General features: G+C 40.0%; 1 protein-coding gene across 1 annotated transcript in view; it reads right to left on the bottom strand.

Moving 5' to 3' along the window:
- LOC121629242 (sodium channel protein type 4 subunit alpha-like) overlaps window positions 1-14,334 on the bottom strand; it is a 265,035-nt gene that overhangs the window by 43,144 nt on the left and 207,557 nt on the right. The window contains exon 23 of the mRNA XM_041968881.1: window positions 8,703-8,819. Within this exon, the coding sequence (XP_041824815.1) occupies window positions 8,703-8,819 (117 nt within the window). The remainder of the gene's footprint in view (window positions 1-8,702; window positions 8,820-14,334) is intronic.

Below are 14,334 nucleotides of genomic sequence, written 5' to 3' on the forward strand. Positions count from 1 at the left end.
CCATCAAACACACACACATCACAGAGGGTAAAAGCAAGTTAAAAGGACCAAGGAAACGCTGTCGTAAATTCTGGGGTCTAGTGATGTGGGGAAACACTGAGATAAAACACTGTAAAACTAAATCTAAGACAATCTAAAAACCAACCTGGGTATAAAAGTAATATTGCTAAGACCCATAAAATAAGAAAACCCGTGAAATAAGAGAATCAAATGATAAAACAAATACATAAATGATAAATAAATAAAAGCTGAATACAGTCTGTGTGTTAAGAAAGAAATGAATAAATACAATAGTACAATACAATAAAAGTAATGATTAAAATGCTAAACTAAAAAGGTGGGTCTTGAGTCTGTTTTTAAAAATATCCACACTAGGTGCTCCCCTCACATCCTCAGGCAGGCAGTTCCACATACGAGGGCCGTAGAAATAAAAGGAGGACTCGCCGTGGGTTTTTGTTTTTACTCTGGGAACAGTTAAAAGGCCAGTACCAGAGGACCTGAGGGGTCTAGTGGGCTCATAAGATAAAAGCAAATCAGATAAATAAGGTGGGCTAAGACCATTAAGAGACTTAAAAACCAATAAAAGAATCTTAAAATCAATTCTGTAGCACACACTGAATAGATTATGGAGGCCTGAAAAAGTGGAATATGATGTAACGATCTGGGAAGTGTATGGCGTTAATTTGTGGACATATGTTGACAGTAGAGATGAGGAACATGGTAAATCTTCATGCAGCTGATGTTCAGACTTACATAATGTTGTCCTACAGGCTTAAAAATCCCTAACAACCCCTTTGGAAAAGGTCAAAAATAATTTGCCATCTGTTTTAAAGAAGCAGCTTCTCGTATGGCTTAAAAACAGTAATTGGAAACATTTTACTTTCACATCTTAGAAATGTGATGCAACTTCGTATACAGCTTTCATAACACATGAGTCAGCAAAGAAATGTCGTCAGGTTTTTACTGGGATACGTCTGGTGTCATGCTCAGAAAATGTTCAAGGTAACATGAAACTAGTCTTGCCTGCTTCTAAACGCTCACAGTGGTGAAGAGCTTGTGGAGGTCTTTCTGGGTTTAAACAAGGACCAGTACTGGAAACACTGCGGTTTTCAGTTCATTTACAATTGAATGAAACAGAGTGGAAACTGTCCTGTGGTCAGATAAAATGATTTTTTTTTTATTCTCTTTGGAAATGATGGATCCTCAGGACTAAAGAAACCTTGTTATCAGGGTTCGGTTCAGCGGCCTGCATCGCCGACTGGATGGGGCTGCATCAGTGCCTATAGAAATGATAACTTGCACGTCTGGAACGGCTCCAGATTCCGTCTGTTCTTAGGCAAGAAAATCTTGGTTTCATAGTTGAACAGCTAGAATCCTGAAATGGGAAAACATTCTTCTTCCAAAGGTGCCGCAACTGGTTTCCATATGTTTATAGTTTTATATTTGCAAATGAATGCATATATATATATATTACATAACATTACAACTTTTTGTGTTTGTAATACCAATTAGCTCTTTACAAAGTTCATATAATGTATAATATTCTTTCGAATCTGTGAACAGAGTTTGGTTTTTGATGTTGGGAAAGCTCAAAGCTGTTGTTTAAGGGTTTCCAGACACCCAAGAATCCAACCACAGTTAACAATGATCCTGCTGGATACTGTAGTTCATGATATCTGCATTGTTTGTGTGTGTATGCATGTGTGTGCGTGTGACTGTGTGAAACAAACTATAATAAGAATGTTTTAAATTATCTTTTTTTATTAGCACTTCATTTAGCCTTTTGCATGAAAATCATCTTATAAATAAAGTTTGATTGAATAAAAGTACTAGAAATAAAGACTGATTGATTCATTACTTGATTGATTGACATGTATTTGTAGGACTTTCCCTTCAGACACAAAATCCAGGGAGGAGAACATCCTTAGTAATTGAGCTTTGTGCCTGTGAAAAGTGTTTTATGGATGCTAATAGTGGAGAGCTCCTTGTTGGGATGATTATCCAGTTTATTTAAAACACTCCTCGGCTGCTTCTTCAAGGGTTTTAGGTTTGCTCTAACTGTCTAATTTAAAGATGTTCAAATGCTTGCACAGTTAATGATGCAAGTTAATAGATGTGATATTTGTTTTTAAGTTAACAATGATCAGATCGTTGCATTTACGTGACGATGTGACCATGGGTTATAAGGTATGACATTAACAACCCACACTGGGACCCTCTGTTTGTCCTCGACATCCAGATGGCACACACACACACACACACACACACACACACACACACACACACACACACACACACACACACACACACACACACACACACACACACACACACACACACACACACACAGCTGGTGCTCCTCCTGCTGTTTTGTCATTTTTCTGGCCTACTTCTGCAGCAGCTGGCCGACTTGCAGGACCCACAGCTCCCACACACGTAGTAACACAGAGCTGTGTCAGCATACTGGTGCTACTGGTCCACTGTGAGTGGACCGTGAGCTGAGTCAGGAGGGGCGGGGTGCTCATCAGAGGTTGAAATCTGTTTCTCTTCCCTGAATTTGTTGGTGCCAAAAAGGTCCAAATGTCAACAGATTAAAGCACATCTTTCTTCCCTCTTTTCAAAACTTGATCTTTGCTTTCAGTCATTTTTCCATCCAGTTTTATTTCTTTCTTCCATCTTTTACTTCTTCATCTTTCTCCCATCTTGCCTTTTGTTTCCTCCTCTGTCATCTTCACCTGCTTTCCACAACCTTGTCATGTGTTTCTCCGGTGGCACAAAAGAGGGGTTTAACTCATGTCTCATCTCTCTTCTGTCGCACACCAGCGGCTGATCCGAGTCCAGCCGGTGACAAACGTCTGCCTGCTGTGAAGGACTCTGCTGAATCAGGAAGAACGGGGCGCCGTGTGGGGACAGTCGTGATGGACGCATCAATCTTCTAAATGAATCAAAGCTAATACAACATCTGCTGTTTGGCAGGCGCTTTCATAGAAAGTGCCTCTTGTGAGAAACAAGCCTGGTTTTACATCAGAGACTGATGGAAAGTGAGCCTCTACCAAGGAACTACCAGTGTTAGTAGTAATACCAAGCCTTTTCCCTCTATAGTGTCTAAGTGACTTATATGCTGCATATTTTGGGATGTTTTTCTGTTCGTCACTGTGTGTTTGGTGCTAAATGATGCAGCAGTATGCTGCTCATATGCAGTATATTAAGAGATTCTGGGTTGAATGCTTCACATCGTGTCATCAAGCAGCATGATGTCTATTGCTGTTGTTCTGCTTCTACTTTATTTTCTCCCATAAAGAGTAAAAACATGACATATGCAATGCAATGACCCAAATATTGGTCACAATGAAGGGGTCAAATCCTGTGACACTGCAGCTATAGGTGGTGCTGTTATAAATCAAGTTTATATTTTCATAATTACCTCACAAACAGTGTGGTTAAGTTTTGCACTCCCGAGCAGTCAGTGTCTTTCCGAACACCACATTGGAGCTGGTTTTCTCCTCTAAGCTGGCAGCAGACACAGCTTTGCTGCAGGTGAGATGCTGCTTGCTCGTAAGTACTACACTTAAAGGCCTAGTGCACCCAAAAATGTGTTTGAGCTGTAAACAACGCAGAATTACTTAGTTGTGATGAAAATCACTTATGCGTTGATAAAATTTATATATATATATTTTCTTTAAACAGGATTTTGAGGGTAAAAATGGCTCATAGAGCCCCAGGTTATGTTTTTCATGACGTAAAGAGGTTATCTATGTCACAAGAAAATTAAAACACCCCACAGCCCCTCCCTCCAGATGCAGGAAGGTGGGGTCTTACCTTGCAGGTATAGAAAGCCACGCCCACCAACGCATGTGAAGGGATGTGAACTTATCTGGTGTAGATCTGCTAGTTTCAGACTTCTATTCTTTCACAGAGTTGGTGAAATGTTCCTGCAATGGGACGGATTTGTGCTTCTGAGGGTGTAAAAGTAACACCGGACTTTATTCTTTACCTGCTGATCCTCATCTGGCGACAGACAGCAGCTCAAATCGTAGCAGCAGCTCTTCCTGCAGCTGCCACAACCTGCCGCGAGTCTCCACAGCTTTCCAGAGCTGCTGGAGCTGCTGACAGGCAGCTTACAGCTAACAGCGCTAACGGCTCACACTGATACGTTCAGGACCACCTGGTTCATGTGGAGCTGAGGAGATTCAGGAGGGAAAGTCTTCCACCTCAAAGACGCTCTGTGGTGTAGCTGCTGGTGAATCTGGCTTTGCATCTTGCCAGTGAGCCGAGCTGCTGTCTGTCAATCATTTCTGCCTGTGTATCCCGACCCGCCCACTCTCCGCCCCCTGATCACCCCACACCTAAAAGTCCTACTTTTTGCGTAAGTCCATCCACTGCCAAATCTGAACAATGCCTGAAACTTCAAGTGTTGGGTGGGGCTGCCTGCCCACACAGCACACTGCCAGGACAATGTCTCTCACCCCCTGACGCCAGACTGGCGTCTTGTCAGAGCTTTTTCAGCCGTAGACTGAGACTACCGAGGAGCAGCAGTGAAGGCCACAGGTCTTTCTTACCTGAGGCTAGCAGACTTTAAATCTCCTCCCCCTTCAGAGGCAGGGGAACTTCAAAACTTAAAAAACTTACTGTAAATAAGAACTGCATTATTTATCTGCATATACCATAATTTACCCGTTAATATCAGTGCATAACCATAACGTGTGCAGTAGACTTTTTTTGTTATATTTTTTTCTGTACTCTGGCACAAAAGTTTCCTTCAGGATTAATAAAGTTGTTTGTTTTTGCATCCTTGAACCTCAACCACCTACAGCTCCATTCAAGCCATCCTTAATAAATCTTTTAAACCTGCCTTGCTGGATTTTGCTCGAGTCCCACTATCTTTGTGACATCCGATCAGGATTTATCTGGTTCTGAACTCCGCAGGTATGACACATGGAGGGTGATATCCAGTACATTGACAAGGCCCCTTACATTTACTTGAACAGTGACATGTTGTTTGATAAATAGGTAAGTTTAAATGGTAACTCAGTTTCACAGACAGCCTCCAAATAAATGGAGGTCACCCCATTTCATTATTTAATATCTATGTTATATTCATAGTAAATGCATATTGTCCTCTGGAAATGAGTGAAGGGAGCAACATTACAACACTAATCTCATATAAAGTCCATGTTTAATCTCAGAGTGCACACTCTGGACAGGTGGAGGAATCTTAGTATAGTATTTTTATTTTAGTTATTTTTTCCTGTATGTACTTGGTTTAATATAAGTCTAAATAAATTCAGGCGTTAAGCAGTTAAATTACAGTAAGTTCGACCAAAGCGAATGGATTTGTAAAACCGTGGATGCTGCAGGTTTAAAACTGGGCTCAGGAGTCTTGCAACACGAAAATCAATCCCTTCTTTGTGATTTGCTAGTTGCAATGTTTTAAACTGCGATTTCAATTAGAAAAATGATTAATTGTTCAGCCGTAAGGTGCACTACCCTTTTAAGTTTCTTCTTGAAGGCGCTGGCCTGGAGAAGCAGTAGCTGGTTGAAAGTTGGCTAAACAGAACTGTGTGCTGATACGCTGTCGATTGTTCTTCATTTAATTGGTGCCTTTTAATATCTGGTGTAATACAGCAACAGTCAAAAGTTTGGACACACTGAAAAGCGTGTCCAAACTTTTGAATGGTACTGTATATTTGCAAATATGTTTTCTTTAATAATGGTTCAGTATCTAAGACTAAGTGGCTGAATCTAGGTCTGCAGGGCAGAGATGCTTTGTCTCACTCCATCAGTGTTTTCCACTAAGACGTGTCACACCACCAATGAGCAGCATGAACAAGCATCTTTTACAAACTGGAGATATTTGACTTCTTGAAAACAGGAAAAAGTTTGAATGTTACATTTTGGAGCCTCGCTGAGGGAGTCTGCAGGTGTTTGGATGCTTTCTGCTTGTTTTGTTCTGCAGAGAGGGTTTTCCAGCTGGCTGACCTTATTCTCTCAGGCTTTTTTAAGCCTCACGTTTCCTCTGAGAATCAAATGCGTAACAACATTTTACTGATTCAAGTAAATAAAATATGTTGATTTCATATCTGCATGTAGTCAGTGTTGTTTTTGCCCTAAAAAATCAATTTAGTAGCACACAAACTGCCGCTCTTTGTGCATGACTGCTTGTGTGTTTCTGGTTCATGCTGGCTGAGCCAAAATGTGTCTAAGACAAATCTCCACGCTCCAAGAGGAAATTGGCTGAGTCAGGAAGGAAACAAGGTGTTTGCTTTTCACCTGGGTTAGTCAGTACAGGATCATAAATCTATTATGAAAGTATTGGGGCAAGAAAAGGAGGTAAGGCAGGGAAACCTTAATGTGACTGCCGGGACTCGTCTTCAACAAACCAAACATGACCTGTGAAACCTGGAACAATTTGTGAACCTGCGATAACAGAAACGATGAAGTCATCTGAAGATTTTGACAGTGAAAGATAATCGTGACCACATTCTGCCACCAACTTTACACTAAGTTGGATAAGAAACTGGTCTGAAAATTATTTAAGGCTCAGTTTGCACATCACCTTAAATCTGCTGAAACATAATGCTACGTCTACACAAAACAGAGGAAACCACATTATTGTAATTATTTTAACCCTTAAAAGTTCCACATTTTTTGCTACCTGTTCATTTTTTGTATATGTTTATGTATGCTGTCGCTCAACCCCCAGTCAACAGCCTCAGAGGTCAGACTGGGAGGTAAAATGATGTAAAATGAATGTATGAATAGATTTAGCAGCATAAAGGTCGACCAGAAGAAGAAAACAGAATTTATTACTAACAGAACTTTGTAGAAATAACACACAGATCAACAGTGACCAAGTCTTTTCTCATCTCATCGTTCTCTCAAGTCTTTGCTTTCAAGAGAAAAAATATTGTTATTGAAACAAACACACAACAGAAACTATTTCCATGTTTCCACTTTTTCCTCATTTCCAGTTATTCCTGCTACTATTTACCTGCTATCCTCACTAAACCAACTCCAGCTCAGCTGCTTTGTGGCGCCACCGTGCATCAGAAACGTCTTCTTGGCTTTATTCCAGCCATAGAGGAGCTTTATTTTTCTTCTTTTCACACACACATAGAACTTTCTGCTCACTGGTTGATCTTTGGCTGCTCCTGATTGGACGTTACCGTCAATCTAAGCTCTCTGATTGGTGGAAAGTCTGACAGGAAGTGGCTTCATCATCATGTCCAGGTCTAAATAGAGGTCTCTTAGCAACATAGTAGTGATGGTTTTCTTTTCTTTTGATCCCCAAAAGTGCTAAATGATGTTATCATGGATCTATTGTCTCTATATAAACACTACATTTGTATTGGCTGGATCGTAAATCTCCTGGATGAGGTATAAATGCCCAGAAAACTTCTGAAGATCACCTAAAGGGTCCATCACAATTCACCCCACAGAGTTACACATTACTGGTGTGCTGGTGATCCAGCAGAGTTTTAAGGGTTAAACAGCACAAAGAAAGCAACGAGTTTCTGTCAGTTTGATATTTTCTGCGTATAAATAAAGACGCTAAAATTTTAATATTTACTAATTACAAATCTCCCAAACTCAGACTCTAAACCTAAAAATATCAAAATGAAACAAATATTGCATTTATGGTTGTTTTTGCTTTTGTTTTCAGTGAGTTTAATGTGAAAATCCGGCTTGGTGTTTAATACAACCATCAGGGTTTACCATAGAGCCAAAGGCTGAAATAATCATGATTTTTGCACCTGCTGCATTTGCAATTATGAGACTTTTCCTTTTAGGGCTAAAAAAAAAAAAGTTGTTGGGGAGGTGTGTGTGTGTGTGTGTGTGTGTGTGTGTGCGTGTGTGTGTGTGTGTGTGTGTGTGTGTGTGTGTGTGTGTGTGTGTGTGTGTGTGTGTGTGTGTGTGTGTGTGTATTACTGAATGCTTTCTTGACTGTGATAGTTGTTGTCAAGAGGAAGAGGAGCTGCAGGGAGCAGAGTGAGTGACAGAAAAGAGAGAATTTCTCCACTTATTTGAATTTATCTGGATTGAAAGATGAGGGTGTTTTTGAAGGCAGCATGGGACTTAAGTGCCTCACAAAAAGAAATTAATTGTGACAACTTAGGTAGCAGGAGGATGAGTCAGGTAGCCCTGCTGAACCAAAACGTGTTTCATTCATTTCTTTTCTTTTTTAAATTAACATTCTGTGATTTCTGGAATCAGGATTTAAACATACCGATCTGCATGTTTAAGTATGTTCAACAAGAGCTGTCCGTGGTCCTGAACTATGAAAAACAAACCTTTCAGCCGAGTTAAACTTACCTTTGGACAATTATGAAAGTCGTGTGAAAACAGGAGAATATTTTTCAAGCATTCTTCATATTTGAACCTTGTTTTTAAAAGAACCAAGCTGTGCATTTTTAGAGACACTATCCACTCCTGATCAAAATGTCGGCTTGCTTTCAGCTCCAGGCTGTTGGCGCTGCTCTTGATAGATTGTTGTATCATTAAAATGAAAATCTTGATCTCTGCATATGGACCAATGTCAGCAGATCGCCCTGTGAACTGATCCCTCCCATCGGCACCGTCCGCGGATGACAGCATCGTTCTAATTTGCCATTTGATTAGAAAATCTAGCCCTGCCTGTCATTACAAGCAAATGGGGTTTGTTTAGCTCAGTATAGTGAAGCTCAGTGTGTGTTTGTGCCTACTATCAGGGAAGCAGTTGTCAGGGTCCATTGCCTCCTCAGCCATCTCCGAGTACTCATCCTCTTCCTCTCCAGGCTTCCTCAGGTCCACAGTGCTGCCCTCTGATAGGCTGATATCATCTTTCTGCTGAGGGAAACGACACAAAACAACTAATCAGAACAAACCTGTCAGATTCTCCTCACATGTATTTCAGCAAACCCACCAAAACCAGATGTGTAAGCCCTCTTTTTTTTTCTCAGTGTGAACAGACTCAACACTAACAATGTTCTTCATGTAAAGATGTTAAACTGCAGAGGAGCTGATGCACAGCTAATGTCTCGATACTGTTAGCAAAAAACCAAGTAGAAAGAACTAGTCAGTCTATTTCCTCTAACGTGCTCTTAATAACATGTTGTATTTTGTTCCCAAATAACCGTTTGTGGTTTTTCTCTCAGCCATCATGTAAAACTCTTAAAACCTCCTAAGCAGGTTGGAGGTGGTCAAACTCTCATAAAGACTTAAGTTTTAAAAACTTACTTTGAGACAAGAGAGAAATCTTCAAGTCTTCATTCAGGCACCAAAACTACTTCTCTGCTCATTCACTCCAAAATGAGGTATTTTACTGGTTTAAACATGCTCCACAGTTCCAGTCCGAGAGCAGCTTGAATGTGAAGGTGGAGGAGGAATTACGTTCTGCTAATACAGTTTATCTACATCCTCAGGAAATGGGGAGACGGGTTCCTCTCTGACCCCGTGTCACATGGTTTTCTCATCATTTCCAGCAGGGAAAATAAAGATGAGAATAGCTTCTGACTGTTTATGTAGATACATACAGAATCTCACAGACGTGAGGACACCCTTCACATTTTTGATAATATATCTTTTTTATTTTATTTCTTTTGATGGGACAACACTATAGAAATTAAACTTTGACATACAGAATATCAAAGTTTTTATAGTTTGGTGTCCCATGAAAAGATTTAATGAAATATTAGCAAAAATGTGAGGCGTGTACTCACTTCTGTGAGATACTGTACATCTTAAATTGAATGTAATCTGTTGACACAAAGTACTCAGCACTTCATCTGGACCCATTAAGGACCATTTGAAACCAGCTTGAATTGTGCCATTTTGTTAATTTAAACATTCATTGGTACTTTGATTCCAACCAAAGATCAATCTCACTGACGTTTCTTATTGTGTTTGGATTGTTCAAGACAAAATCTTCTACCTGATGTTCCAGTTTGTGAATGTCATGTGAACAGCCACAGAAACATATAGTGAAGCAGGAAAAGGTTCCGTATCCTTAGTTAGTGCTTGTGTTCGTGTTCTTCTTGTGTTTTGTTATTATCAGTGTCATTTTGTTGCAGTCCAGACTGAATGAGTCAGATTTAACGTTACATAACCGTCAGGAAACCTGGCGGAAAAAAAACAGAAGCTTCACCTTCCAAGCGCTCCCTCCCTCTGCCAAAAAACCTGCTGTCTGTTCACTTTGACTCTGAGATCTGAACAAACTAGATGTTAGGAAAGCCCCCCACACACCTGCCCTCCCTCTCAATCCCAGCTGGCTTCAAACGTCCCTGTTTGCTGAGCATCATGGGAGTTTAAATGCACAAAAAGATGAGGAAGACAGAAAGATAGGAGACAGGTTGTCTGCTGAGGGCTGAGAAATTAAATTTGGCAAGCTTGTCGATTGTCTGGACAATGAAACAGTAGTGTGTGTGTGTCTGTGTGTGTGTGTGTGTGTGTGTGTGTGTGTGGGGTGGGGGTCATATGTATGTGTGAACAGGTGAGCTAACTACCTGAGTCAACAGATACTCATGAATACATTCAGGGTCTGGGAACAGAGAGCAGCCACTGTGACAAATGCCAGCCTTGGACACACACATACACACACAGGCTTACACAAAGGTGAAGCCAAAAAGATGTGAATACACACCTAATCTCTGACACACACCAATATGTGAAAAGAAATGCACACAAAAAGTGGATAATGTAACAGGCACACGCAGCATCCTTGAGCCAAAACTTCCTGACAGTTGATGTCCATAATGAGGCGTTTAAATGTATTTCTGTTGATAAGCTGTTTCTATTGTGGAGACCAGCTGAAGGCAGTAAAACACACTCAGGGACACTCACAAGTCATCTGATGACTGTAATCCAAGTTAAAGAATGAGCTACTTGCAAAAGTAAATAAATGTATGCAGCCGTTCAGCAGAAACTTTTTAATAACATAGCAAAAAGAAACTGTGATGAGTTCACTGTCTGTTTAAAAGAGGTGAATCAAGCACTTTTGGTTAACAGAGTAACTGAACTGCAGACTGGTTTGCAGTGTGTAAAAACTGCAGGACAATTCAGTGTCTGAAGATTAACTGATAATAACGGGACATACGTCTGTGGATAGGTCTATGGTTAATTCAGGTTCAGTAGCGACTGCAGGACAGTACAGCGACTGTGGTGAGTTCATGACCTTTAATAACTGTAGAAGAGTTCAGACTCTGTGGCTAGTTAAAATCTGAAGACTGCAGGACAATCCAGTGTTTGTGATTCATAAGATTCAAAGTGTTTATTGTCATTTTCCAAATAAGGAAACAAGTTTCCCTCAACAATAAAATTCTTACTTTGCCATAAAAGTATAAAGTAGAAGAAAACAACTTACAAACTACAGAAGATAAAAACTAAATAAAAGTAAATAATCAGTGTACATCACAGGTGTCAAACTCCGGTCCTTGGGGGCCGGTATCCTGCAGGTTTTCATTGTTTCCCTGATCCAACACACCTGACTGAAATTAATAAGCTATTGTGAAGAAGTTGACAAGAAGCTGTTGGATCCATTTGATTTTATTCAAGTGTGTTAGATCAGGGAAACAATGAAAACCTGCAGGATACCGGCCCTCGAGGACCGGAGTTTGACAACCCTGATGTACATAAATGTGCTGTGTGTTACATAAGCTGTTGTCCCACAATCACCAATGAATGATCAGCTGTGCAAAAACCTGTCCTGAGGTAGACGGTGAGATGTATGTGTAATATCTGTTATAAGTAATAAGACACATGAACAGTAAACAACATTTACTGTGGTTGATAATATAAAGTCAGGGTGCAGGTACAGGCCGTTGTTACAGACTATCAGCTGTTCAGGAGTCTGACGGTACAGTGGCTGGTGAGTTCCTTATTTTTAATGACTGTGGGTTTACAGTTTCTAAAACTAAAGGCCAGCCCAGTTTCTATTGTTGTAGTATTTATCAATTGAGTCAAATTATTTTGCTTAAAACAAAAAAAAAGAAAAAGTGGATTTTAAGCATTGATTGTTTTCAGTGTGACAGAGTGAAACCACAGAGAGTGTCCTGCACCTCCTTAACAAACCTCAGAGTTTGATAAGAATTAAATTAAAATGAAATGTGGATTTAATTTCTTTTCAGAGAACATGCCGTCTCACACTGTCAATCTAACCGATGTGGGAAAAAAGGCTCAGCAAGGAGTTTGAGGTGGTTACCATGGTGACAGACTTTTCATTCAGTCATCAATGTTTGTCTCCACTTGGGAGGAGGAATAGAAGGGCCGCTGCTAATAAGGAAAGACGCAACATATTTTCTCCCTGCAGCCGGACAACTTTTGCGTTTTCTGCTTACAGAGGCAGAAGTAAGATATTTTTCTTCTTCATGCAAGTCTGAGAGAGAAAGAAACGACAAAAAGCAGGAATCACGACAAGCTAGAGGACCTCAGAGATGGATGTAGGCAGATGTGCACACTCTGAAATTCAGCAGGATGAGAAACAACCACGATACGCAGAGCGTCCTGTGGCTAAAATTAGGAAAAGAAAAGAATCACTTCACAACATCACACAAACACAAAAGACCGCCGGGTGTGCAGGTGTAGTTAAAAAGACTTTTTAATAACTAATTTAACACCATTCATTTGATAATTCTGTGCTTGTGAATTTGATCTTTTTGGGCCATTTAATTTTTCTACTTCCTTCTCTGTGATAAAAATCAGGTAATGCATGACACTTCTTTTTGAGCCTTCTAAGCCACCATAGCTGCCACAGGGCTGCCACACATTGTGAGGGTAGGCTGTCTGTGAGGATGCTGCTGATTAGTCACACTGAGGACAGATAGCCGTCCTTCAACCCCTCAGACCTAAAATTGTGGACTTTGTTTATTAAATTTGGCACAACAGTCATAATGTGTGTATTTTTCTAAGTGCAGTGATAGTGTGTTAATCTATGGAGTTATTTTTGTGATGAGTGGCACAAAACAAGTAAAAAATCTATGTTATTATAACGTGTTTCTAGGAGCTGCCGCTGCAGTACAGAAAACGTTTTTCAGTGCAAACTTTGATGATTTCAAAACCTAAAAAAGTGGCGATATTATCTGAACCCATGCAGGAAATGTGACACTGAAGGGGATTTTCTTATAAGATAACAGACATGATGGAGCATTTCACTGAACAAGGATATTAAAAGAATCACTGCAAAGAGCAAGTTTTTAAACCAGAAACAACTCCAGTACCAGTCAAACGTTTGGACACATTTCCCTTTAGATTCAATGAGAATCAAACGGTTGACTGGTTGTACTTCAGAACAAAAAACAATGCCAGCACCAAGATTGTATTTAGTGACACGGTAAAGTGAAAAAGCATCACAAATCAGGAGGATCATCAAATCCAACTGGAAGATTCTGTCGAGTGATGAATCCTTGAATCGCTGTTCTCTGAGCCGGCTTCATTCTCATTCAGATGCACTGAAGAACAAGGTGGTCCGGAGTTATTGGCCCTAAGCGACTTGGCTACCAAAACCTTATCAGAGCATCCACGTGAATGTTTCTGTGTTGGATGTAGTGCCATTCGGACAAAAAAACACAGATCATGAAATGACATCACATCATATGGAAATGGGACACAATGATGAAGAAGTTGAACGCTGTTGAGCTGGAAGTCATGAGGTGATCATCTACAACGGCTGCTGCAAGGGGAAACTTCTAAAAGCAACGACGCATCCTGGAAATGACGATGAGATCTCTTTTCTTTTTGTCATATCTGTATTTTATATTAAAAATGTATTAAAAGTTATATTTAAAATTTTTAATCTTTTAAACACATGGTCCATATATGATTGAGTGTGGTGGGAGTTTTCCATGAATCTATTCCTCCTCTTATTTTCTCATTAATTTATTCATTAATTCCACCGTTTCTTTTTTCTTTTGATTCTGACGTTGTTACCTCCTTGTCTGTGAACCAGTGAGTTTTCCCCTGGATGTGTGCTACAGCTCATTAATGACACTGACACTGATGAAGACCTAGTTGGTTGGAAATGTGTTGCTCTTTTACAGTTTTTTGCCATGTGAAAACAAAAGCTTTCAATCATTTTGAATCAATTTAAAAAAAACCCTGATAGTATTTGTAAGATACTTGTTCTTTCAAGAAAAGCTCAAGTTCTTTTCTACTTTAAGCCAGAAAAGAGCTCGACACACCTGAAGGATAAAGAGCACCTGGAGATCACCTTCAACCAGCCCAGAAGTGCTTCCGAAGCCACTGGTTTCTATGTACTTATGTACATATGTTTACATAATCTTTTGGATGTTTGCTTTGCAGAAGAGGATGTTTGAGTGTTCTGATGTCTTCTATTTCATAACAGATGAGAGAAATCAAAGCAGG

This window comes from Melanotaenia boesemani, chromosome 18 (assembly GCF_017639745.1).
Source record: "Melanotaenia boesemani isolate fMelBoe1 chromosome 18, fMelBoe1.pri, whole genome shotgun sequence".
NCBI classification, from domain to species: Eukaryota; Metazoa; Chordata; class Actinopteri; order Atheriniformes; family Melanotaeniidae; genus Melanotaenia; species Melanotaenia boesemani.